General features: G+C 45.1%; 1 protein-coding gene across 1 annotated transcript; it reads right to left on the reverse strand.

Annotated features, from left to right (window-relative positions):
* Positions 1–1,953: 1,953 nt before the first annotated feature.
* Positions 1,954–26,119, reverse strand: LAPTM5 (lysosomal protein transmembrane 5). The gene is made up of 8 exons (XM_035565089.2): positions 25,909–26,119; positions 16,986–17,079; positions 8,579–8,655; positions 7,743–7,871; positions 7,106–7,231; positions 6,470–6,565; positions 3,730–3,822; positions 1,954–2,733 (listed from the first exon to the last, which is right to left on the reverse strand). Exons 1-8 carry the CDS (start codon positions 25,993–25,995, stop codon positions 2,659–2,661), a joined length of 777 nt encoding a protein of 258 aa, XP_035420982.1. The 5' UTR covers positions 25,996–26,119; the 3' UTR covers positions 1,954–2,658.
* Positions 26,120–27,223: the final 1,104 nt, after the last annotated feature.

Genomic DNA, 27,223 nt, shown 5'->3' on the forward strand with positions numbered 1-27,223 from the left:
CTTAGCAAACTGGTGACAGCTTGTGTTTGGTTTGTATTGGCCAAATCATCTAACATTTCAGAAAACCAAAACCATTTCCTGTCTAGAACTCAGCCCTGACCTGGCTGGAAACTCACAATAAATCTATACATTTTATCAGATTGTAGGTTTTTCTGAGCCAAGCTTTCACAGGGAGCTATTCTGAGCCCCACGGAGAACACACTGCACGAAGCAGAGATCGTCTGGCTTGCTAAGAGCCACAAAACATCAGGTTCATTTAGAAGATCAGGTGTGTACCTGAAGGCTTGACTACTAATGCACTTTGAAACAAACCCCACCTCGGTGAGATGCTGAGTGTATTTTAGTTACTTCAGCTCTGTTATCAAAGTCAATTAACCCAAGAGGCTTGGGGCATTCCCAATAATGGGAATTTAATTAGGAGTAGAATTTGAGCCACTTAAAGAGATGAGAAAGGATTTTTAACACCGTTCAGTTGGATCACATTGAGAAACTCTCTTCTGGTTTAGAAAACAAGTAAAATTACCTGCATTTCTTCTAATGAGGCCTTGGGCAGACCCAGTCAGCAGGCTCTTGGTTGGGCCTGGTCAGTGGCAGGCAGTGGGGTAAAGATGTCCTGGTGCCGTGGTGGCTGTCACACCCCACCTCGGCACCTACAAAGGGAGGGACTGTGCTTTCAAATACCTCCCTAAACTAATGAGGGGGGACGCTCCACACAGGTTTGTGCCTTGGAGGTCACCCAGCCCATGACCCCCTCCAGACCTGGCCTTGAGGACTGCAGCCACAGGGGCTGGTAGCTGATGGGATGGGAAGTAGCCAGTTTCGGCATCCAGCCTGGTTTTCAGGACTGTAACCAAGAAGACGGCCAGGTGATGGCTGGAAGGTGTTGCAGACTAATGATTATTCATATTTTCAAAACCAATCTTTTCTCTCTCCACCTAATTAAGCAAGAAATTGGGTTGGACCTTGATGCAAGAAGCTGGTTCTTCACCTACTCCGGAGAAGTTTCCTGGCTGAATTTTGGGTTGGTCTCTTGCTCACTGGTCACAATTAAACAAATGCCAAATTTAGGATCAGAAAGAAGTTCTTTTCTGCTTGTGACTGCTCGATGAATTTGATGGGTCTATACTTTTGAGGGTGATTTTAAGCATATTTAAAATCAGTAGGGATGTTAAGATTACAGTGCACCCTTCCAGATTTCTTGTCTTTTGTTGAGTATCCTGGTCCCCAGAACTCGGGAGAAGAAGCACAGAGAAGGGAAATCATCCCTTTTCAACAATGAGAACAGCAGCTTAAGTATAAGGTCAACATCGTTATTTTCATCACCATATACTTTACTCATTCTCTGAAAAGAACATGGGCAACACTGATATTTATTTATGCTTTGACAAATCTTTCATTGAAGTTTTTGTTTTGTTTCAGAGCAGAAACAAAACCAGGCCATGAAAAGCTAAGGCCATGGCCCACACTGTAGATGATATTGGAATAGTTACTATTCAGCAAATCACACTTTCATATGAAAGTCATTTTAAAAAGCAGGGAACCATCCAAAAAGGTAAGCAGACGCTAAATGCCAGCTACCTCTCACCTATTGTTAGCAACATTATTCACTAACATCTACGCAGACCTACCTGTGCAGTATGGGTCATGGACGTGCCACAAAAAGCATGCTGAGGACAGGATCTTTATCAACAGTGATAATGTGCAAGAAGAAGGAACAAGCTAGATTCTCAGATGAATATGCTGGACTGGCTGGTGGAAATACCGTATTTTTGTTTGCAAACAGCATACGCGTGAGCTGATACCAATGAGATGACATCAACCTAAACCCAAAATACCGTTTTTTGCTAACTAATTTTTCAAAAAACGAATTATTGCTCCCTTGTGACATGCTCCACACAGAAAGGACAGCACCCCTTCAGAAATCAGACAGCAAAGGATTGAAGCTGTTAACAGTTTTTCATTGTTTTATTGAAACTTATCTTTCAATTCACACTAAAAGCAAAAAAATAAAAAATAAAAAAATTGCAAACACTCAGATATAAAATGGCAGAGCAATACTGTCACAATTCCAGCATGTTCTAAATTCTGAAGTACACACTATTAATCATTATCGTAAGCAGACAGAATGAAAGCTGCATCGTTGTTCATTTGAGAACTTCATTTTTTTGCTGATCACTTTCCCTTAGGTCCTCATTAAAAGATGCTGGTTAGCATAGCATACTTCAGGGTTGGGCTATCTCAGAGAAAAGGTTCTTGCTTGTTTTTCCCCCCATTCCACTTCCTAAATGCCTCATCTGCTGGGTTAGAGATGTAAGACAGATGAGAAGCAGCATCCTGCCTGACAAGGGATCCAGGCCAATGCCTCCATTTCCACATTAGGCAGATGTCAGAGGCCAGTGATGGGAACCTCTGATGCCTGGTGCCAAATTTATTACAATTAGCACTGCAACTCAGTAATACCAGCTCAAAACTGCCAGCGTAGAATGAAGCACCAGCACCAGCGGTTCACCATCACTCTTCATAGGCTCATAAAGTGAGCTGGAGTGTAATAAGCACAATATGCTATAAAGTAAGGACTTCTCAGTGAGGCCGAGTATCTGACAGAAGGGGTAAGAGGCACCAACAGCAGTACAGATGTCTCCTCTCCAGGACTGGAGCTTAGATTGCTACGTAGGGTGGCGGGCATTCCTTGGAGGGCAGCTCTAAGGCTTCCTCATACGATGGCAGCACAGCCTGAAAGAGAAGAATATTATAGTCATGCTCTGGGTATCACACGAAGGGTTCCAAGTGAATTTATCTTGGACATGTTTCTCTTCCCAGTTCAAAATAGGGGAGAAGAACTGGGTGGGTTGTAGGAGATGGAGGGCAGAAATCCAGAAGAGTTGGAGGTGAGCAGCACTTTACAACCACTTTGCTGCCAGTCCCACCTCTGTGTCCCAAAGCATTGCCACAAGTGGACCAAAACTCTTTAATGCCCGGAATATAAGGCTCATTGCCTAAACAAAGAAGCTAAGATCAGATCATTGCTGAGGGCCTTGATGCATGCACAGCAGGGGCACACACTGCTGGCAAGACAAGGGTTATATTTGCCAAATTTCAACGAGACAAATGCCTAAGCTTAGCATTCCATATTCTTCCTCTTTACTTCTCATCCCTCTTTACAGTATCTCTCATTTTTGGAAAGTCTTCAATATTCTTCCATTGTGTCAGGGCAGCTGGATGCTACTATTAAAGAGATCACCAGTAATCTAGGTATGGACATTGATTAATATAAATATATATGCACACACTGCACACATTTTAGCATACTTAAAATGAAGGGCAATGCACCAAATCTCTCCGACATTGATCCAGAAAAAGGTGAAGACAAACTTAATTTTAAACAGGAGTAGCACTGTTAGGCACAGAAACCAAAGTTGACCTGAAATTAAAAACATATCTGCAGATCAGAGATTAAAAGTGATACATTCCCATTTATCTACTTTGCCTGAAGTCTGCGTATAAGCTTCCTTGCTGATACCATTTGTAAAAAATATTTTATAAAACCTTCCAAAGGCAAATTGAATGAAATATTACATAATTGTAAACTGGTTATTAGTACCTGTCAATGAATATTTGAAAAGTTGAACCATCTTTCAGACCACCAGAGGAGCAAAAGTAAGGATCATCATACATCTCTCCATTTAAACCATGGCTTTTCATGATAAACTTAAAGCAGTCTTCACTCACCTTTTCAACTGCTTGTTGGTCAACTTTCACGCTGTCTCTCTTGCTGGCTTTAATATACTTAAAGCAGCTCAGGACACATTTGAACATATAAGCCTGAAAAGGAAAAGGAAAGGGAAGTCCACCATTTTACTGCATGCCAACAAGAACTTTTCCACTCTTGCCATCAGCCTGCCACTGTCCTCTCCTTGAGAGATGTCTGGGACTGTATATCCCAAGGCCTTACATCAGTCTGTCTTGATCCTTCACTAGAAAGGTGAAAACTCCATCTATTCAGAGCAGCCCACTCGTGCGGGAAGTCAATAGGACTATTAATGTAATTAAACATAAAGCACATGCTCAAGACTGCTGAGTGCTCGATGTCATCAGGTGGGAAAGAAAAGCATGTCCTGATTTTTGTGTTATTTTTCTTAGCAGGCTACAAAGCCTGGATGTCTCAGAAACATGTGGATGGGCACAAAATCCACCTCTCAGAGGTCCAAGGCCCCCTGGTCAATTAAGACTGACCCGAATGGTCAGCTCATTCGAGAAAATCCTATATTTTCATTAGCTACACTTTTCTGAGAAGACTGCCTTGCACCTCACAGAGTTACAACATGCAGTAAATACAGAGCTTTTCTGAGAAAAATGGATCGATTGACAGATTATGGCACAAGAAAATAAGCAAGGCTTGTAAAACATACCATATTAAATAAATATTTTCCCTACGTTGTGCAGTGAGGCGAAGTCGTGTGCCTCTTATTTTTATTGGCGTAAGACCGTACTTTAAAAACAGTTGGCATTTTCAAAGGAACATAGGGAGTTATATGTCCCAAGAACAAGCCATGTAGCTTAGGATTTCCTAGAACAATGAGGACTGTTTGTCTTGACACAAAGCCAATACAAAGAATGAGAACAAGGAATGAAGTATCTGTATTAAAGGAATCTGCCTCTCAAACAGACTCAAAGAGATGAGGAGGTAAATCCAAACTTTAAGCACCTTCAGGGAATACTGCAAAAAGTTTCTCCTTCTAAAAGCCTCTTCACACAGAGAGCAAACATGCAATACACTGAAGCCATCATACAAACTGTACCAAAAAAAAGCACTCGACCCCTAAAGAAACTCCAATAAAGTAAAAAAAAAATTAATAACAAAAAAATCCTTTTTTTTTTTTTACTTTGATTTTTCAGAAGAGTTTGCTGCAGTGCCTATCCAGAATCTGCACTGAATTCTGTAAGAGTTGGCTTACATTAAGGCTGCTGCAAGCAATAGCAGGTTTGAGCAGAATGCTGTAGGACACACAGCTTATGCAAAGGGATCCAGTGATCTTGGGATCATCCCATTACTGGCTAACTTAGAAAACACTTGAGTTGGTGCAGGATATCCTTTTCCACACTGAACTGAAAATGGAAAACATCACTGGCAGCCATTGGCATTACAAGTGGATGGGAAGCTTGTCCTAAACGTCAGGAGGGAACAGCAGTGAGCTACTTCAGAAGTAATTATATTAAATAGTTTCTTTCATCTTCCATCAGAAATGTTTTACTTCCTCTTGGTTTCTGCATTCTTATCATGATGGTGGTAGAGGGGATGATTTAGATGTTATCTTGGTGGGGGCAGTCAGTGAATTGGAGCTGATGGGCCCTAAATTGGTCAAATGGCTGTTTTAGCTATAAAATATTTCCTGTTCTAGCCTTGTTCCTCATCAGATCTAAATCACTGGGAAGAAACTCCCATGACAATGGTTTTGCTAGACATAGAAGATGGAAGGGATTGTCACTAAGTTTGAAGGATGGGTTCCTAATGATTTGTTTTGTGGACTTTTGAGGACCTCAGTAGACCAAGGAGTACATGTACCTGTCCACTTCATCTTTCAGATTGATCTTCCCCAATCCTTCCATCTGCAAACTCCAGCACAAAAACTCATTGTAACTAACTCGGTAGAAAATTCAAACCAACTGATTTGCCAGGTCAGGGAGATTTCTGCTGAAAACCCACACAGCCAGCTGGGTTTCAGGGTTATCTCCACTCCTATTGCTCAGTTTATGCAAATACTAATATATATGCTCAAATGCAATCATACAAGAAGCTCCATTCCACACTGGCTTTTCTGGCCACCTAGGAAGAGTCTAAATAAAAAATGCTTTCCAATCAACAATTAGCAATTTTCTCTGTGACAGAATCTGCTCAAGTACCTGTAGAAAGATGAGATTTTCTTAGCTGGTCTGAAACCCCTTGGTGAAAAATCTGTTCTCTGATCCAGTGAAGCAGGAAGAACAGAAACCCTCTCACAGTGGAGTTTTCTAAGATGTAAGCAGAATCTAGCAGCTCATTGCTTTTAATTAATTTTCAGAATATCAGCATGCATTGCTCTGTTTACATCAGTACACATACAGAACTTACCCAAGTGGAAGATCTAACCTGCTGTTTAATTATCTAATTTAGTTTGTCACACAATAGCAGAATAGTTTACAATAAGTTGTTTTCAAACATCTTATCCTTTTAGAGATGAATGGGCAGTAAGAGTTTTTAAACATGAGAGAGAGCTTGCTTTATAACTCACACTTGCAGAAGCATAAAAACAGAGATCTGAGGATCAGACCTACACTGAGGCATATGTCCTATTGCACCCAAGGAGAGACTGAGAAAGCTTTCCAAGGCCTTGGAAGATTTGAGAGAGAAGTAGAACCAGTTCCTCCTGTCCCTCAGGCAAGGGAGCTTTATTTCAGCCTTCACTGCTCACCACACCCTGCAGATATTTACCTTCAAGAAGAGGACAGCAATGAATGCAATGGTGAAGGTGACCATCACTTTGGCATATTCCTCTGTTGGCAGCTTCTCCAGGGTTGGCAAAAAACCCTGTGGAAAGAAGTAGAGGGTCTCAGTCAAGCACTTGTGCCCTTTCCCAGGGTCACATAATGTGGTGGATATCCCAGCAGGTTTGTCAGCCTGCCTCTCAGAACGAGCACATCTCCAGTTACTTCTGGGTATATCATTATTATTGTTATTATTGCTGCTAACACTCCTTTGGCAAAGATCTTCAGAAGACTATTTAAATGAGAACTCAAAGTGTGACTGTTTAATAAAGATGAAAAGTTGATGCATTTTCAATGTATGCAGGCAGGCTCTATCCAAATTATTTTGCTCTGCAATTTGCATCCATAAGATTCTTACAAGAAAAACAGAGTGTACTTTTAAGAAACACATGCATAAGCAAGCTGTCAGTCAAGAACACTGTGTTGGTGAGAACATATGGAAAATCTTCTTTTATCATCAAACAGAGCAGTTCTGGATATGCCATAGAGATCAGAGAAAGTTTACTTTGTCATAACAGCCACTGAAAGAAACTTCTTAGCAGTTCACAGCATGACAAATCTGCTGGGCTTGCTCACCACCTACCCCATTGTCTGAAGACTTGAAGCTGAGATAGGTGGGGACCTCCATGTAGGAGCTGCAGAGGGTGAGAATACTCAGGCAGAAATCCAGGAGCTGCAGAGCCAGGAATGGGATCTTCGAGCGTCCCTGCTGCAAGAGCAAGAAGGGCAGGGAACAGGGTTTTGGTTATGATTACAAGATTGTGTCACGTCTATAGATTTCCCCCATTTACAAAGGCCTCTGCTTTCATCTCATTTACAACCTAAGCTATTTAATTCACTTATACAAGCCAAAATGATTAGCAAACCATCTTGTTGGGTTCGTTTATACTAGCTCCTCTGAAGAAGCCTCTAGCTGGTGCAGTGATATTCCTAGCTTATCTTCAGCACACTCACAACAACCTCCCCAGAGCCCTGAGACAGAAAATAAAATCAACAGGAAGACTCCCAGACATGGGAAATTAAACACTGTCCCAGCTGTCACTCGTTTTCCTTGTGGATTCTCTAACCCCTAAGGATTGCATCCTGCCTGCAGCCAGTGTAGGATCCACCTCTATAAAAAGCTGTGGTCCAGGGCAGTGACCCTGTACCCCTACATTTTGCGTGGGCATCCATCCCATAGAGGACACCAAACACCATCCCGACAGCGAGCTGTGACCTACCATGTGGCTAAGGGATGACATAGAAATGATGGCTGGGACTTGTATGTAGGAACTGAACATCGTTAGGAGGCTGAGTAGAAAGTCCATGATTTGTAGAGCAAGGAAGGGGATCAGGAGACGTTCCCTATTCTGAGAAAGAAAAGCAATGCCAGTTATTTCTGTTCTGAGTGAGAGAAAGAGACCAGCTATCGACACCAGAAAGGACATGTATTAAGGTACTTTGAGAACAAATCCTCTCCTAGAATTTCTGCTTCTAATTCCAGATATTGCGGTAACAATTGCTTCAGAAACAGTGAAGAGTATCAACATGGATTTTTTTTCAACCTCCTCAGAAATTTTCCATCAACTTTCACATTGTGACCATGACACTTGATCCCACCAGAGCTGTTGTTCAGCTACCCCAAGTTTTGTGCTACAAAGAAAGCCGAGTTCCCAGACCAATGCACAGTCATCTCTACTCCTGAAATAGAAAACGAATCCTCATGTAATAGGGGAATTACGGCTCCCCTCCAAGACCTGACTTGCAAAAGAGCAAGGAAATGAGGCAATACAGCAACTTTTCCAAATCAGAATATTTCCACCCCATAACATAATAAATGGCTTTGATTTAAATGTCACTCAGTTTTGGTGAATCTGGCAGTTAGCAGCCTTGCAAATGAGCCTGAAACTGCAAAACCAGTTGCCCTCCCCCTGTTTTAAAAGAGCAGAGATATTTACCTATCATTTTGGTCTTACTTCAGCATTTTCAATGAGCATCCTCCAGCCCTTCCCCCAATACTTTCCCTAACACAGAGAGGCCCCGGCAAGCGGCTGAATGTTATCTGTGGAGAACATACCTTCACCACACCAAGGAGCAGGTTGAAGCTGATGATAAAAAGCATGATGATCAACAGGAAACTGGTGATGACATCAGCTAAAAGTAAGAAAAGTAATTTCCACATTACTAAAAGCTGGAGTCTAATGTACCTATTCAACTGTACCTCTAGGGAAGAGTTAAACTGTGATAACCTGGCAGAAACAACTGCAGATGTGACAGAGTGAATGCTATGCAGCCAAAGTGCTGGAGATTGCCCTCTTTTCACTTTCTGCACTCACTTTTTCATCTGTCTTTGAAGTTTCTGTTACTTTAGCCCTCTCCTTGTGCAGGCTCTAAGCTCAGGCACATGGAAGCCAAAAGTCTTTATTGCTTGGACTGAAATTTTAAATATCCTGGGCTACAATATTAAGGTAAAACAATAATAATAATAATAATAACAAAAGGCAGAGTAGTTTTAGGCATGCTAGATTAATAAGTCTGAGCAGGAAATTATTTGAGACTCACACAGATAAACAAACCAACAGCAAAAGCTGTGGGACAATCTGCAAGATACTTCAGCAGGCAAGAAGCACAAATTTCAACCACCCACCACTAGCACGGACCACAGAATTTCAGAGTGAAATACCTCGCCTCCATCCAGTCTCTGTAGTTGCCAAATGCAACATCCTCCTTAAAAAAATGAACATGCAAGGAGAACAACATGAGGTAGTTATGCCTACAGGGCCAGGTAATCGTTGTCAGCTGTTGTGGGCCCAGGAAGGCGATCTCTGCCATGTGTGTAGCTTCCTACTGAACAGTTCCCAGGAAGCAATTTTCCCTCTTGGTATTGCAGCCTGTCCTGATAAGGACTACCAAAGTCTTGCTTGCACCAGACACTATACATATTTGATCTCTGTAGCAGTCTACACAGTGTCATTTTTTTCTTAAAAAAAGAAGAAGAAAAAAAGCAGCTCTCTTCAAAGGCAAAGCACTTCTACTTTCTTTATCCACCTCTGCATGATTCATAGTCTTTTGTAGCGCCTCCTCCAGCTCAAGCCTGATTTCTTTCTTATTGCTTTACCTGGATTTAAAATAGCAACACATTATTTGGGTCTCCAATTCCAAAATGCTTGAATAAAGGGTTTAGATTTATTAGAAGAGAGCCAAACTTCTAATTTTTCTGGCTTTTTTAAAGCAACTGATGCTTTCCAGAGGTACAACATCCCTCAGACATCAGAAAGGTTTGATTACTGGTTTGTTTTCCCTGCAGACAGCTGCCCAATTTATTCCATGACTATTGAATAAATCCAGTCCTTAACTATATTTTTCCATTACCTCTTTAAGCCCTTCCACTTGCTTTCATAAAGAAATATAGAAATTACGTTGTCATATATTGGATTCCTTATCTATTCCAGCTGCAATGAAATCCTTTCAGTGCTCCATATTATACAACTCCACCCCAAACCCTCTCTCAAAGACACCATGCCACCTTGGCCAGCTTCGAGGATTTTTGCCTATAGCTTTGGTACCACGTTACATTTCCAGGGGACGGGAGAGTATATTAGTGTTTGGGCATACACTAAATTATCCTTAACTCAATTCTTATCTTTGATTACAACAGTTTTTGTTTGTTTGTTTGTTTATATATATATATATATATATAAAACACATATATACACATATATAAATGTTGAGGCAGAGAAGTCCCTCTTTTTCTGGCAGGTAATCCCAACACTGCTGTTTGCAGCAACAAAATATTTGCCCCAGAGCAGTTGCAGCTATGCCATAATTTGGCCAGTTACTCTGAGGAACTGAAATTCACTCAGCTGTCCCCAGTCAAAGCAAGAGCTGTGCTGGAGAAGGACAGACCTTCCACCCAGTCATGCCCGTGACATCTGGCAGGAGAGGAGCATCCATGAGCTGCAGGAACTGCAACATACTCAAACTGTCAGGTGTGCGTCCAGCTCTAAGCAGTGTGGGTACGGACAAATGCCAGCTACAGAAAGGACTGAAAATGATAGCGAGAAGCTCTGGAGCCCTTCCAGGGTTGTAGAAGACCTGCCTGACAGCTGGGCTGAGCCACAGCTGGCAGCCAGACAGGGCAGGTGGCACCAACGCTCCTCGCTGCGCGGCCTTTGCTAGCAGAGGGCACCCACTTTCATTTAAACGCATTGATACAGCAGTCAGGTATTCTAACTTCCATTACATTCTTCTCAAGTAGTTAGCAGCGTGCTTGAGCCTCCTCTAGAGACAGCATTTGCTGACAGAAACCTTTAGCCTGAGAAGAAGCTCTGACCAACACTTCCTTCCCTTGAGAAGCATGAGAAACTCCTTCCCTTTGGGAGCTCGAAGGGAAAAACCCTCTGAGGAGCCCACATCTCCCGGAGGAGCACAAGTGGCTTATCTGGAACAAGAGAGGCAGCAGCACTACAAGAGCTGCTGCACGTGCAGGTGTCAGCCAGGAAAGACCTAAGGGAGTGATAGAAAGTATCCAACAAACACTTAAGGTGTATCAGGAAAAAAGAGAGCTTGACAGCACAAAATAAGGGAGCAGCTTTTACAGCTTTCACTTCTATTTTGTAAAATAAATCCTGTTTTTTTCCTTCTTTTTTTTCTCCCCACCTTTTTTAAAAAAAAAAAAAGAAAACACTACAAAGTAACGAGAATTGAAACACATAAGAAGAGAAAGAAGTCTTAGGCAACAGCAGAGAAAGGAAACCCAAACCGAGCAAGCCCCAAACAAGAACAGAAAGGGGAATGGAGACGGAGCTGTACTGCAGAAGAGGCTGCTTGCAGCTTCGCAGCTCTCGAGGGTCACGGAAAGAGCCCGAGCTTCAAGGCAGAAAACCAACCCCACCTCTCAGAAGCAGGAGAGTAGAGACAAGGTTGAGATTTGGTGCACAGAGAACCAAAGGTTAGCACACAGACAGCATAAACGCCAAATAAAGAAGAGCTTGACAAAGACAACACGCTCAGTGTTTGCAGAGATGGATGAAAAAGCAAACAGCCCTAGCCCCACTAAACTCCATTTTCCCTTGTTCTCCTCCCAGAACCAGCAATCAGCTGCCTGCCCCAGAGGGGATTTCTCTCTTTAGCATGGTGTTTCCTCAGATTTAAGGCAGCTGTGTTTTTCTGCCTCTTTCTGCCTGGTCTCATGCTTCAGCTCTCTCGGCAGGCTCGCTAATTAATGGGATAACCGGCCATTGGTTCTGCAGGCTAATTGTCCAGCTGAACTTCCCAAGCAGAACCTAGATTAAAGAAAAAACACAACACAAACAAAACCCAAAGAAACAAAAAGTCTGCAACCTGACAGGCACAGAGGGATGGAAAGGAAAAGGAAAAGCAAGCAGAAGCAACCTTCCACCCGCTGCCTGCCTCCTGCTTCTTCACAGCAGATACGCTCGCCCTTTCTGCTGGCAGCACATCTCTCCGTTCCAGGGATGTTTTAGCACCAACAGACATGGCCCCAGTAATCAAAGATTTTGCTTTGACAAAATGACTTCTTCCTTTGTGAGAGCACATCCATTTTTTTTTCTCATTTTTCAGCAGAATGCGCTAAAGGAGTGAACCCTTGGAGAGTGGTAGCTGCTGGCTCTTACCCTGCCTATGCAAATCCTCCGTGGGATGGGAACACAAGAGCATATTAGAGAGGCCAAATGACACCTGAAATACTCCACAAGGAGTATATTTTTATGTCCCTTCAGTCTCTCCCTTCGTGCTTAGTTGGCCTTTGTAGGATGAATGTTTGTCTCCTTTGTATTTAAAGGGCTTCAGAAAATGGCCAAATTCAGGACTCTTATAGCAAGGCTGAGCACCTGTATAATCTCAAACACAGGGGCTTCACTCCACAGTTTTCTCCTCTGCTCTTCTCACATGTTCATCTGCTGCCTGTCTCGGGGATATGCTGTTCTCTTCTGTACCACCTTAAAAAATACTGAAGTATTCAGAGAATACCAGAGTTTGCCCCTGTAGGAGGCACATGGGCTCTTTGAGGGCTGTTATTGCAAGCAAAGACTCAATTGTCACAGTAATGGAAATTCCATAGAAAAAGAAAAAAAAATCTTACAATAGGTGATGCATCCTTGAGCAGGGATGCAGAGAGGTTATGGAATCCTCATTTTTTGGAAATCTGCAAACAGCAACTGGCCAAAGCCCTGGGCAAGCTGCCCCAGCTTTGGAGTCAGCCCTGTTGTGAGCTGAAAGTTGGGCTGGAGACCTCCAGGGACCCACCTTACTTCTGTTCTGATTTTATGATTACAAAGCAGGCAGGGAAGAAATGTTACTCCTCACAAAACCTGCTGCGCTTGTTCGGCCCTAGAAGACTGTACTCTTATTTCAGTTCCACAGCCACCTGCATGCTAGCAATGGCACTTCATTGCTGGCAGAGCATGGTGAGAGCTTGTCCATTTTGAGGTGCCTCTTCTTCCAACAGCATAGAGCAATAAAAAACGGCAAGTAAATAAACACATTCTGCCTTATACTTTTTCTTGTTCAAACTCTCTGAGACCAGCTGAGTCTCCCAGAGATCCCAAGGAATTTCATGAGAAGGAATTTAGATGCTGTGAAATAAATGCCATTTCTCTTGGGGAGGTGGTGTAACCTGAACGGGTTGCATGGCAGAGCCTCTGCAGAGCTGCACTACTAGCAAGTAGTACCAAATAAGCCCACCCAACAAATGGGAAGGGAGAGAATTTATTTGCCAAATGTCTATTTTTGATTAACTTCACATCAGGCTTTATGTTCTGAATATAACCAGGAGGGACTTTGAGTGACTCCTCATATTTGCCATGGATGCAGAGAAACTCCTTCCTACTTTATGGCCAATAAACTGGCTTGGGAAATACAAGCAAGGCTCATAAAGCTGTGGTTTAACAGTTGTATTCACAGATTGTCGAGGATGGTTGTGTGCTGCTGATAAGCTGCAGGGAAATGTTTCTGGACAGCCACATTCGAAGGATGGGCAGCGCTAGCAAGGGAAAGAAGCCTCCCAGTCCCTTCAGCTTGATCCGCTTCCGATCAGAGCAGGAGGGACTATTTTCTCCATGGGATATGGGATATACATGCACACAGGTCCAGGCATGCCATGGTATTTTTCTTGGCTGGCAGGGCAGAAATTGAAACAACTTTTTGAGTTGTACTTTGCCCACAGTGATGATTTTTATGTAATCATTAATGAAAAATAAAAGTGATTAAAATACAGGCATACGAAAAGACATGCATTGAAGACATACTAAAGATCTGAACTATGGCAAGCAGTGGGGCGTAACATCTCCAAGACAGAAAACCAATCATGTAAGTGGCTTAGAACTCATAAGGAGGTTTTAATTGAAATATTTTGGGGGGATTAGTTTTTCGTTTTATTTTTTTCCAGCAAGAAAAGCTAGTCTGCCAAAGCTCGTATTTTTTTTTAAAGACTGAAGCACTGCCAAGGAGACTTTTGCTAGAAACACTTCTCAGCTCCAAGAGGAGGTTTCTAATAGCCTGGAAATGGAGGAGCTGCATGGGAAATGCACACCCAGCTTTCTGCTGTGTGTGAGACAGAGCCTAAAAATGTGAACTTGATTCTTCCAAATTGCATGCAAATGCCCCAGATCACCACACAGCAGAGTTTATTTCCTGTTCCCTCTGTCTGGACAAATCAATCTTGTGTTATTGCTTAAATATTATGTAGGTAGTAAAGTTCAACCTGCTTTAGACTAGCTAACATCCTGGCGTTAACCCCACTATAGGTGGGAAGTTCATCCTGAAGGGTTCCCAAAGGACAGAGAAGAAACTGGGTTCTTCTTCCCATTTTAATATAACATTTTTAGTAGGTCTCCTATTAATCTCTTGGTCAACTTTAATTGAAAAGCATATTTCAGAGGAGTGCTCTAGGTCCCACCCTGCCTGTGGCACCTTGTAAACCAGCATGGAGTGGCAGGCTGCTAGGGACAGAGCATCCTGCTTCTGAAACATACTGCTGAGAAATCCTGAGCGAGCTGTCATTATTTATAAAGAGCTATCTGTATTTTTTTTTTGTACCATATCATTTATTGGTGGAAAGAATTTTCCCATAAACCTTGCCTTGTTTATATTCTTGGGCCGTGACTACAGTGTTAGCATTATATATTCTGAGACGTGCTTTAATCTGGCCGAATCTACAAATAGAGCAGCAGATGCTGAGGGCATCTACAGAACCTCTCCCCAAATTGTCCTCCAACTCTTCCATCTGGGTTTTGAAGTCGTATTGAACTTTGTGTACAGCTTAGCTCTCTTACTTCCCTGCTACTTTCTGGAAATAGAAGGGTTGCGCTGTGTTTATTCCAACTATATTCAGAAAGCACTCTCAATCTCCCAGGCAGAGCCCTTTGAAAATGCTTGGGAAGAGAAGCCAAGTGGAAGTGCTGGGGATTTCATTATGAAATGTTCCTTTTTGTGTAGGAGGCAGTGTAAGAGGGGGAGGGGGAAGACCTGTCATTTTGATTGTGTGGGAAGAGGGGGGGCTGTTAAAAACAGGGCCAGTTCCACTCGGAACGGTTCTGTTCTTAAAGAAAACACTCCAGATTTGCAAAAGTGCACATATTGCTTAGAAAGCATATAGAGGTTTAGTATGGAAATTATCTGGAAAATGTGTCTTAACAATTTGATTCTTTTTCTTTTAAAAATTTTACTTAGATACTGGAAGAAAAGTGAAAATTATTGGCCTCAGATGATCATTCTGCAAAAAAAAATCATGAAAAACACTTGTCATTTTATGTAACTGTATCTGTGGGAAAGTATTCTGATCTGAAAATATCATGTTCAGTTTTCAGCACTTCAGATTACTGAATTAGTCAGAATGCATGTGCGTATTGTACCATCAGGAAAAAATATTTCCCGCTGTGCCCATGTCCATGCTAGGTGTATCAAAACAACAAGAACAAACATACAAAAAAACCCCACCAACAACCAACCAAAAACAAGAAAAAAGGAAGACTTTAAGGTCACACTTGCATCATATGATTTTTATCTGTAAAATTAAAACTGGAAACCTATATTACAGAAATGGACAACTGGGTACTCCTACCTATGTTGTGCTGATCCCATCAAGGAAAGCAGCAGGGCTTTAGAGCCTGTTTGGTGCATTGCACGTTGCCTTAAGGAAGCCTCTGGAAATCTCTGCAGAAAGCATTTTGCAAAGCAGTCATCATGCATGTCTGCCCTGGGTATTGAGATGAGCCACAGCTGCAGAGGTGCCCGTGTGGACCACAGCCAAGCAAAGTAGCCTCCAACCCACCCAGCCTGGACTTGGTAGGAAATAAAGCCCCATGTGGAATATGTGAACCACGAGAGCAGACCTTTGCTCCGCGCCCTAGTAGCAGGACTCACCCAAATTTTCATTCTCCACTTAATGTTGATGCCTGTCAAAATAGCTGTGGCGGATCACAGTAGAGCCTCCTAAAACCCAGATGGATTTTTTGACAAATGCAAACCCATCTGTCGGCAGTAACTTCACCCAGGCAGCAGCTATGCCTGGTGCTTTCCACAGCCTGACCCCTACCACGGGGCAAGTGAGGTTGGGATGTGCAGGAGGCTGCTGGGCTTGGTCTCCTTTTCTTCCCCTCTCAGGGGTCTCTCTCCACATTTCTGCAGCCTGGGGAAGGACACGCTGGAAAAGGAGGGAACGGGCAAGTCCTTGCTGCTGTGGGTTGTATTTTTTATGGGGCTCCTTACGACTTCTCCACAGGGAGAGGCAATGCAGGCTGGGGGAGTCTGGTTTCCGTCTTTCTGAGCACAGTGGGGAAGGGTTATCTCAACTTGTGGTTTTACACCGAAAAGTGACTAAGAAAAGGAAAAAGTACCCAGGCGTTTGTTGTCTCCAAACAGCTTCACACCAAATTGGCCTGGCTAAGTAATTTTTGAGGCTTGGGGAGTTATTTTCTTCTAAATGGCACCCTACATGAGAAATCTGCCTGTCTATGAAAGCTAAGCTAGATCCTCCCTAGCTCAAGCAGTAGGAATTCAATCAGCTGTGATGAATGTGATGCTTGTGACTATTTGTGAGATATGAAACAGACTAGCTGAGTCTTGCAGACAGCTCATTTTCTGAAAAAAAAGAAACAGGAGGGATTGGGGGCAAAGGGATGGGAGTGGGAAAGTATATTGCAGAGAGAAGGAAAGCTGGAGCAGTACAAAGGCACTGGTGAGTTTGTGCTGAGGGCCTGATCCACACCCCTCTGAAATAAAGAAATAACAGCTTCACTGAGCACACATTTGGTCTCCAAACACCAAACACAGCCATGGACTAAACCAAAATCCAAATCTGTAGAGGCTAAATTTTCTCTCCAAGTCTGAGCTTTTGGTCCATCTGCTCTGAATACCAATTTCCATTTCCCTTTGATGAAAAAGAAAACTGACCCCATGCAGAATTTTGGGCTCCCTCTCAAACCCACTGCCCCCTGCTCCTTTCCAGCACCCCTGCAACCTACCAACTCTGTAGTAATCCTTGTCCAGGTCTTTGCAAAAGCCTTTCCCGCTTGCCACCTCCAGGGAATACTCGATCAGCAGCAAAATGCTCATAACCTAGGAGAACAAAGGCAAAAGACACAATTCAGTGGGCCACAGGCCAACTTCCCATCAGCAGATTTGTTTCCAGAGAGCACACAGCGGCCACAGTCCTGAGCGCAGGGTGGCTCTCCAAGTGAGACAGCCATGAAGGATTTAAAATCCTTTACAGGCAAACACTGAGGGAAAAGTTATCAGTTTATTAATGGTTTGGGTTTAACTGCCTTTTTCTGCCAGCTTCTGAAATAGGATGGAGGAATTATAAAGTTATTAAGTTTTGTTTCAGTATTTTTTATCATGGAAGTCCTGGCTTTACATTTCGAAATTGCATTTTGCTTCGGAATTGAACTAAATGTAACAAGAGCATTTCAAATTGCAAAAAGTAACATAAAAAGAATAAAGATCTCTCTGTAGGTTTGGATATACTACTTTGACAAAAATATCATTTTCCTTCTTTTATTTATTTGAGAAAAAAATGGAAATGTGCTTTTTTACATTGAACCAAAATTATTTTCTCTTCTCCACCAAGTTTCCGAGCTGTACTACCAAGCTGCGGACTCCAGGGATGAGCTCAGTGGGCTGTGAGATGGTGTGAGGACAGGAGCTGTGGTCTCAGTCCTAATCCTGTACTTCTGCAGGGAAAAAATAATTTCTAACCCCCAGGTTAGAGAGAGCTCCCGGCTCACACGTAAGGTGCTGGGAAGTCAGGCTGCAGGTCTTTAAGGCTAGAAGCCTCACCACGGAGCACTTCAGACAGCAGGTCCAGGGAATTTCCATGCACATAAACCCAGAAAACAAAGAGCCACAATGCCAGACAGCCTCGCCACAGCTCCTCCTGGGGACAATCCCACCCTGCACGCTACCGACAGCACATCCCAGGGCATCACACCTGCTGTGGATGCAAGAACAAGAAGTCCAAGGCCACAAGAGAGCAACAGTCAGTGCCCACATAGTGTTGTCAGAGCAAATACCTCCTCCTGGGGAGTACTGCCCTGATGCCATTTATTGCTCCTTCATCACCTTTCTGATACTTTCAGCACTGTGTAATTTGAAGGCACATTTCAGCACCACCATGCCTCCCATATTGTTCATCACTTTCTTCCTCATCCTCCGTTCTCCGCTGTCCTCCCTCATGCTCGCTATGTCCTTCATTTCTTCTGCATTTTTTAGGCAGGAGCAAGCAAGAGCACGATATGGTCTGCCAGTCCTATACACACAGCTCCACCTTCCAAAAGCAGCACAGGGTGTGCTGGGTTATTTTCAAATTGGCTTCACAGCACGAGGAGCTGGGGAAGAAAGCTGCTGCTACGTTCCCTGGGGAAGCAGGAAACATGGGCTTGTCATCCTGCAGCTCCATCTCTCACTGTCTGGACAAGCTTTCTGACCTCTCGGCAGCTTGCAAAGAGCTGCCACGTCTTCTCTGCCTGAGCTGTACCTCTGTCCAGGAGGACCTCTTGCCACAGCAACAGCCTGAGAGCAGAGCAGGAGTCAGACCAGCAGAAACGCAGGGACCATCGTGCCCCGTGTGATTTCCTGCAGAGGCATGAGAACTGAGTCTGCAGGAGAGGAAATCCTGCGCTGTGAAAAGATGTGGGAACCTGTGCAAACGTGGCTCCGTCTTCACCCCACCAACACCGGGTCCAGCTTTGGGAGCACCCATTCTGCATGCTACATGGGACAGGAGGCAATAAAAGGACCGTCAGCAAAAAAAAAGAGGTCACTGTGCAGAGGTGAGAGAAGCCATTTTACGTGAACCGCACAGCCTCTGTCTGGGAGTTATCTGACCCCCGCAGTGATGCAGGAAGCCAGTATATCTGCCACCAAGATCAACACAAGCTCGCGTACCGTGTAGCTGAAACAACTTTTCTGCAATAGCTGTAGCAGCCTTTCGTTTCAACACTTGCTTGAAGAAGTGATGCAGGCAGGGAGGAACCGGAACAGCTGTGGTTGTGCTATGTTTGCAAACGCCGCATGTGGGAAACAGCACAAAACAAGCAACTGCAGGGAGATGAGACAAGCCTAGCTGTTAAGCAAGCAGAAGAGAGAACACATTTTGTCTTTTGAAGAGCGGTGGCTTGAGGTGCAATGCAAGATCTAGGCAAAGTTCTGGCTGGAGTAATGCAGTCAGATGCCTCCTGCGCTATGCTTGACATTGAAGGCAAGCAAACAAAAGAAGCTGGAAGGAAAGGCTTTGCACTGGCCCAGAAATGGGGAAGCAAGGCTGGGAGGGCAGCAGCGATAATTGGCTGTAGCAGAGACAGGAATTGAATGCAGACTCTCCCACCGTCTGCATTAGCTGGAGAAGACTAGGAACTATCCTCCAAACCAAATTAATCAATTTTCTTTGCCATAAGCTGCAAGCACAGTTTCCAAAAGAACTGGAGCACGTCCACAGGGTACCTGGGAGCCCTTCACTTCTTGAAGGAGCATCCACCAAGGCATGCTTGCTGCAGTGGGGACTGTGGCCCGGTGTCCCACCCAGGACATTAGCCTTCCCTTTGAATGCAAATACTGTCTAGAGTCAGAGTTGGATGTGTCACATTTTCTCATTTTCTTCTGGATTGTCCAATATCCCACAGGTTTTTTTGTTTGTTTGTTTTCTTTTCTTTTCACTGTACAGCAAACAAGCATTGCAATTTGTTTGTGGGGCTGACAGGTCTCCTTACAGGGGCACAAGAAAATTAACATGAACTCAGCTTAATGTAATAGTGTTTAAACTCCTGTGGAAGCGCTGAGCCTTGCCTAGGATGAAATTGCAGCGATCCCAAGTTTCTTTACACCTGGTCTCTCCTGAGATGTAAAACACCTCTTAACTAACTACACATGGAGATCCTGTGCTGACTTGTGTCTGCCCTAACTTTTCTTAGGATTCGTGTACATGCTCCCCAAGAGACTTTGCTTTCCTTATTGCTGCTGTTGGTCAAACTCCTCGACTGTCAGCATGGGAAATACAGGAAGAAATTGCTTTTTCGGGTTTCTGTTAAACAGAGGCCTACATATCAGACAGGAAACCCAAGCACAAGCAGAAAGATTGATGAGAAGATTTTTTAAGCGAAAGTTGGTTTAAACTTTCCATTTAAAAGGGTTTTTGCATAGAGAGAATGAGCCACTGAACACACTGAGATAAGAGATGAGGCTCCCTGGGCCGTTCCCTTGGCTTTCCATCACAAGTGCTGAGCCTGGACCAGAAGATGTCTCCATCACCCAGCCCTGGGTCTGACACCGGGTCTGACACCCCGCTGCCTGGCATGAGACGATCAGATCCATTCCCGCAGAGAATATACTCCCCAGGGCTACGTGAATGCTCTCACTCGAGATACACCCTCCATCTCCAGAAGAAACCAAAAGGTTCCCATTTCAGACAGACACATGAACTCTGAGCAACATCCTGTTCCCTTTTATTGCTATGTCATGATAGCAGAGAGAGTGGTTTAAAATAGGAAATTTCACCTCCCGGCACTCATTTCACAGCCTGCTCAGTGCGATGCCTCACCCAGCCCCTCCACCAGCCTCCACTTCTTATCTTCTCTCCTATGGCCACATCCTCTGGAGGACACCCCGGTTCCTTCTCAAATGACAGCTGCAAACTGGCTGGTAAAAATCCAACCCCTGCTGCGGGGCTGTTAGATCTGTAACACCAGGGAGCGATGCAGGACTAAGGTAGAGCCAGTCGTTAACCCAAGGCAGCTAATTTAAGCAAGCAAGGGGGTGTCTTGCAAGGCAGAAAATTAATTGCACGATGCATGCAGCCCCTGTTCCCTGGGGAATAATTCTTCTGCAGCTGCAGTGGGGTTAAGCTGCTGTCAAAGGCTGCGTCATGTGCCTTCTTTTTTTTCTGAAATCTGTGCCACTTGACTAATCTCCAGATTATTTATATTTACGCACGTGGCCTTGGTGTGACGGCTGCTCCTTTTTTTCACACCCAGCCTTTTCAGAGAAAAGAGCTTGAAGCTGTAATGAGCAGGGGCCAGTGGGGATAGTGACGTGCTGCTCTGGCTGTGCACTGGGTGCTGCGAAGGCTCCTGGCAGTGGTGCGTGCAAGCTGGTGACACGTGGCACTTTGAAGGCAAATAATACCACATATAAATGCTGTACTTTCAGTGCTTCACCTTTTCTTACTTTAATATAAAAGTGGTTATTGTGGCGGGGTAGTTGAGGAGTGTTTTTAGCTCCCATTTGGTTTCCTTTCAGAGCATTTCATCTTTTTCCTTTCTGCCGCCTCCTTTCCCCCTCTAGTTTGTGTGCTGGAGATGCTCCAGAAGGGCGAGGTAGCACCACAGGGGCTGTGGAATATCCTGGGTCAGCCACAGCCTGGTGAAAGCACAGCGAATTGCAGCTCTGTGCCATCATGAGCCACATCCACAGGTGAGGACTGGACCTGGAGAAGGTCCCAGAGACGGACTCTGCTCCCCGAGATACCAAAGAGAAGAGCACAGCTGTGGCAGAGGCCAGACCAAGCTACTGAGATGCTACTTTCCAAGACCTTTGTCTCTAATCAAGAACTAGGTGCAAATGAATTGCACCTTTTCTGCCCATGCTGTATGCACAGAAGCAACTGCCAGGCCTTGCTCTTGAAGCTGATGTCAAATAACCTGAAATCTCTGCAGGAGCCAACAAGCAGAAGGACAAATTCCTGCACATGCTTCCTTTGAAAGTCACCTGCAAGTCACCTCACAACACCTTGTGAAGCTTTGCTAACCACACGACTGTCCCCTCCTCATTCCCCTCCTTCTTCTTCCCCACTTGTTTGAGCACACCCATGATTTATTTCAACAGCCTATGAAGAGATCAGCAGTAAGACAAATCTAATTTATAGGAGGACAAGACATCGCCACAAAGCCTGAGAGCTCGTGTTTGATGGCATTGCTATCACCCAGCACCACTATGATTCATCACTGGGACTCCCAGCAATAATTTACACCGATACAAACCAACAGTATTGATGTAGCAAATCATCCATGTCGCTGCTGAGTTATAAATTCCCTTTCTCTTCCCCTTCCCCTGTCCACCTGCAGCAACATCATCGAAAAGGTGGAGACGAGGTAGGAAATGAAAAAGGTTGCTATTCTCTGTGTTAGCTCATAAAGCAGGAAGACAAAACAATCTACTCCAAAAATCAAACTGGTTTTCTTGGGGATCTGTGTAAAAGAAACTGACTGAGATGACACAGTAGGTACAGACACATGGGGACCAGGAGGGACTTGGGGAGTTACAGGATCTGGGATTGCAGTGACAGTCACTGTCAGGAGCCAGCAGCAGCGGGGTCGAAGGTTCAGACTGCCCCTGCACATTCCCCAGATGCTTTCATGGGTCAGCCCACATCTTCAAGAGCATCTCTGGCTCCTTAATCTAAGCCCCGGTTGCATATTAGCTGCTAATTCTCTCTGGCACCACATACCCTGCCTTGGTCTTCCAGAAACCAATCTTCTGCTTTTGTAATGCTGTGCCACGGAGTTTCAGAGGCTGACCCTAACCCCTCCTGCCACCAGCCACATCCAGCCAGACACCGTGGCAGCAGCTGAGCTGCACATGAGTTATTTTCAAATGGCAGCTTCCTACCCAGGATACCAGCAGGTACGGGTGGGCAGAGGGAGAAGGACCCAGCTGTGGCCCTGCAGGATCTGCTCCCAAAGCGTGGTGAGATCCCACGGTGTGTTCGCGTTGCTTGTGATATGTCTGGTGCAGGGGGGAGCCAAATTATGTCCCAGCAGAGCAGAAAGAGGGCACATGCAGATGGCTTTGGCTGAAAAATGAGAGAGTTCAGGCCTCATTACAACATGGGTTATCCTGACTAAGTCCATGCCTGTGAATGGGCTTAAGACACAGGGTGAGTCTGTTTCATAAATATGCTCAGAGTCACATTCAGCTGTTCAGTGCAGGCTTGTCCTACATAAAGGAGGGTCAATGGGTAGCTCCAGCACTAGATCTCGATTGCCCACACTGCTTAATACTTACTTAGCTTGTTCCCTGGTTCTGGTTTGAACCACTGCAACTAGTTTCCTTCAAGACCAACCTGCTCTGAAAGGGACTGACCCCAAGCCAGACAGCATCTCTTGGCTTCAGGACCCAGGATCCTCCTTTACACCCTTTTAGCAAGCAGTGCAGAGAATCTAGGTGTCTTCTCACATAAATCTATCCTTTTATTTATATAGGAGAAGCTATAAACTACAACTATGCGTACCACACAGTTTCTGGTTTGAATCATGTCTCCATTGCTGACAGTCGGCTGAGGGATAAAATTCACAGCAATATAAAAGAAGTTGTAGGAAACAACCTCTGCTCATGAAGAGCCCTGTTATGCTAAGATTTGTCAGACTTGGAAAAGAAATGATTGAAAGGGAAATATGTGCACAGCAGTGCTGGAGATTTTTTAATGCAACAGCTAGAAACTATGAGAGTTTTGATGTAACCCCAAGCAGTCTCTCTTGTACTTACTCTGGAGGATGAATAGGGCAGGGATCACTTGTCCTGCTGCCAAGACCTTCTTCTCCAGGCAGCAGTGGTTGGCTGCTGTTGGAGACCAGTTGGGAGGCTGCTGGACTTCGGGGCTGGCTCGGGATGTCTGTCTTATGACTTCTGCCTTTGCCATCTTGCAAAGAAAAGCAGCTTTTCCTGCCCACACTGAGTGGCCTTTGTACCTCTTCTGTAAAGTCCTTCCTGAGAGCACTGCAAAGCCTCACGCCAAGACTCTGCCTTTTGCTGTTTAAAACTCATCCTCTGTCTTCAACAGATGTACAACACTTTATTTAAATAACACATCTTTCATATAATGTCACTGGAGCTGAAGGTTTCTCTGTTGGCCACCAGCACCATAAGCTGGTGTCTCGTTCTCTGCCATCTCACACTGGTGAAAATCAGGAATCTCTTCTGTTAGGGGCATCACAGCGAAACAATTATGAGAAAATTGTGCCTCATTTCAACACGTTTGCAGACTTTGGAGAGAGACAAAGGACATTTCTTTATGATTCCCCCTCCCAGCTAGGAAAAACTAGCTCCCTTTCTCTCTGTGCCTGCTTCTCCACTGACACCAGGCAGCTCACATCGCAAGGCATGCTTGTAGCTCTCTGGAGAAATCGTGCTGTAGCTCCCTGTCATGCATTTCCTGCCTTTGCACAGATCTCTCATTTTGCCAGTTCCTCTTCAAATCTTGGGTAGGCTTCCTATGAGCTCCCATTTCTAAACAGTTCGTGACCGTCCCTCTGCGAAGGCTACATGTTTAATTGGTTGTCAGAAATTGTTAGTGCTCCGCTGCAAACCCTCTGCTTTCATACGGCTCAATTTTTGTGTCTTGGGGTCATCAGACTGCACAAGAAATTCAGCAATTTCCTTTTCTTTAAAACAGAGAGATTATAAGTTTTGAGCTTGTGGTGAGAAGATGAGAAGCCTGCCTGGGGGGTAATCTAGGTGCTCAAAAAGCAGAAGGCAAAAGAGGCTATAAAATTGCATGATTCTTTAAACCAATCTCATAATATTTTGAGGTCCCCGAATGATTAAAATTTGGCATTAGAAATGCCATTACAGCACCTGGCTTTCGAGTAATGCCAGGGGGAAGATGTTGGCAGCTAGGCTGCACAAAGATGTGGTGCAGACCCAAATGTCTCTGCTCTCCTGCTCTGGGGTGGCACAGGGCCACCTCCTGCCCCACGTCACAGAGCTGCCAAGACTCTGCTCACCCAAGCACAGCCACTGCCTTGCTCTGAGCACAGCCACCCCCTCGCTTGCAGCCTCCAGCAACCCCTGGTGCTGCTGCTCCTGGCATGTTGATAACCCCTTACCCTTCACTGAAAGCTTTCCCTTTCCCTTACCTTACCAAAAGCAGCTAAACTGATCTTCAGATTCTGTTGCCCTTCATTTTATGAATCAAATCCTCTCTCGATGTATGCAGGGTTGGCATTATGGGAGTTAAAACTGTAACACCAACACATGCTGGACCCCAGCCTTGGCTTTGTGTGATTGAAGAGGGGACTATGGCACAGTGAGGGCATGCCTGGTTTGCTCTGGCTGCCCCAGAAAAGCTGGCCAGCTCTGTGGCAGGACTATGGCACATCCTGTTGTGCATGGCACAGCTGCCACGGATGCCAAGCTGCGAGTCCCCGCTAGCTGTTATCACTCTGTGGGCTCCCAACCTGTGACTGTGCGCACTGAGTGCAGCAGAAGGGATTATTTAAAGTGCCTCTGCTGTACAAGAAACCACATCCTCAGCATGACTCAAAGCCACCTGAAAGCACTTCTCTGCCACCGGGCTGGGGGGAAGAAGCGTCCCCCCCAGGCTCTGTTGCCTCTTCTCACTGCCATCTGCAACCACCCCGAGCAGCTCACCAGCTGCTGGCAGCCGAGCACAGCCGCATGTCAAAACGGAAACCAAAAGGGTGTGTATTGGCTCCAAGTGGCCATACAGAGGGGAACGAGGTCACTTTGCCCACCCAGACATTGCTTGCCCCAATGTTTGCATTGCCCTGTGCCGCCCAGTTCCTAACCGACAGGTCCAGGTGGCCGTGCCGAGCCCTGCACGAGCGAGAGCTCCCGCATTAATGCTCCTGCATTAAGCTGCAAGGGAAATAACAGGAAGCAGAGGTAGTTTCCACGATCTCCAATGGGTATAGCTGGGGAAAAATAGCTAAAAACTCCTCCCAGGACAATAAATTTCTTCCTTTCCCCCACCTCTCTCCCACCGATCCCCTGAACTTGTGCATCCCTTTAAAATCATTTGTCTTTCACTTTTAGGAGCACAGAAGTATGAACGGTCAGGAAGCCTGGTGATCTGCAATAATTACACCTTCTGCAAGGATTGCACCTCTGCCTCTCCCTTCTTGTCTCCCCCTCCCTGTCCCCCCTTCTGTAACTTACCATGTGGAAGATCCCTAGAGCGACTGTTGCCGTCTTGATGTTGAAGAAGCAACATTTTGGGGGCTCGGTGGTCGTTTCGGCGGTCATGTTCGGATTCCTCTGCACAGCTGGGAGTTAGAGGAGTTGAATTTGCAGCAGCTGCCCCACTGCAAAGCGAAGCAAGCAGTGCAGTTCAACTTCCTTCCTGGTCTATAAATGTGTTAAGTCATCTACACAGTCACATGAGGTCTTTGATTTCTCAATAATAAAGAAAGCAAAATTGTGTTGCTTTTCTGACAGATCTTTAACTGCTTGCACATCCCAGATGGCAAATGCAAGCACGAAAGCTGCTTCGGGCAGGTAGTGGCCAGCAAGCGGGATGTATGGGGAGAGGCAGGCACTGAACCTGGATGCAGCTTTGTCCTACAAAAATCATCAGAAACAAAAGCAGGGGGCCGAGAATTTCACCTTAAACTTGACCCACTGTTTTTGCAGTGCAGCGTCCAAATTCCTCCATCTGAAGCAGCTGCTTCCTTGCCAGAAAAGTCACCATTTCCTGGAAGTGCTTCTGGGAGCTGGTGCATGAGCAGCCCCGGCCTCCAGGCCCAGCAGGGCCGTGGGACAGCGAGGGAGAGGGTCCTTGGCCACGAGATCCACAGGTTCAGGATGGATGTGATTTGCATCAGTCAGCCCCTGGATTAGAAAGGTGAAGCTGCAACGAGACCTGAGCCCAGGTGACTTAGCCCCCATGCAGTACATCTGTGCCTGCTTGAACTCATTAAAACATGCTCTTCGCTATATATTTACCATCATTCTCATGAAAAACATTTTTTTCCTTCTCCTTTCCCCCCTTCTTTCCTTTCCTTCTCTTTTCTGTCCCTGTCGGACAGGGCTTTAGGTTGTGCTTTAGCCCTCCTGTGGAGCAGACCGGCTTGAGTTTCTGGCTTCCTGAGCAAGGCCTGGCATGGCCTGGTGTGGGGAGGGGACACTCACACAAGATCTCCGTGGACTTGGGCACCTTCTTGCAGCATAGTAAACGCACTCTCCAAGCTCCTTGTGTCACTCTCCCAGGTACTTTGCCTAGCCAGCATAGCCAGCCTTACCTGCTTTGGAAGAGGCTTCTCTTGATTGTTCTTCATGAACCTACAAGTACAAATTCCACCTCAGTGCCAGGGAGTAGCTGGCCTGTAGCCCTCCAAAGCCGTAGGGAGTACTGCAGGTCCATGGACGGTATGGATGCGCACTGGAAACCTTCAGCCTGGCTGAGTGGATGCTCCCAAATGCCACGGAGGTCCCACAGTGACACGTTTTTAGAGAAAGTCAGGAGTTCTGGGCA

Source organism: Cygnus atratus, chromosome 23, assembly GCF_013377495.2.
Source record: "Cygnus atratus isolate AKBS03 ecotype Queensland, Australia chromosome 23, CAtr_DNAZoo_HiC_assembly, whole genome shotgun sequence".
Classification (NCBI taxonomy): Eukaryota; Metazoa; Chordata; class Aves; order Anseriformes; family Anatidae; genus Cygnus; species Cygnus atratus.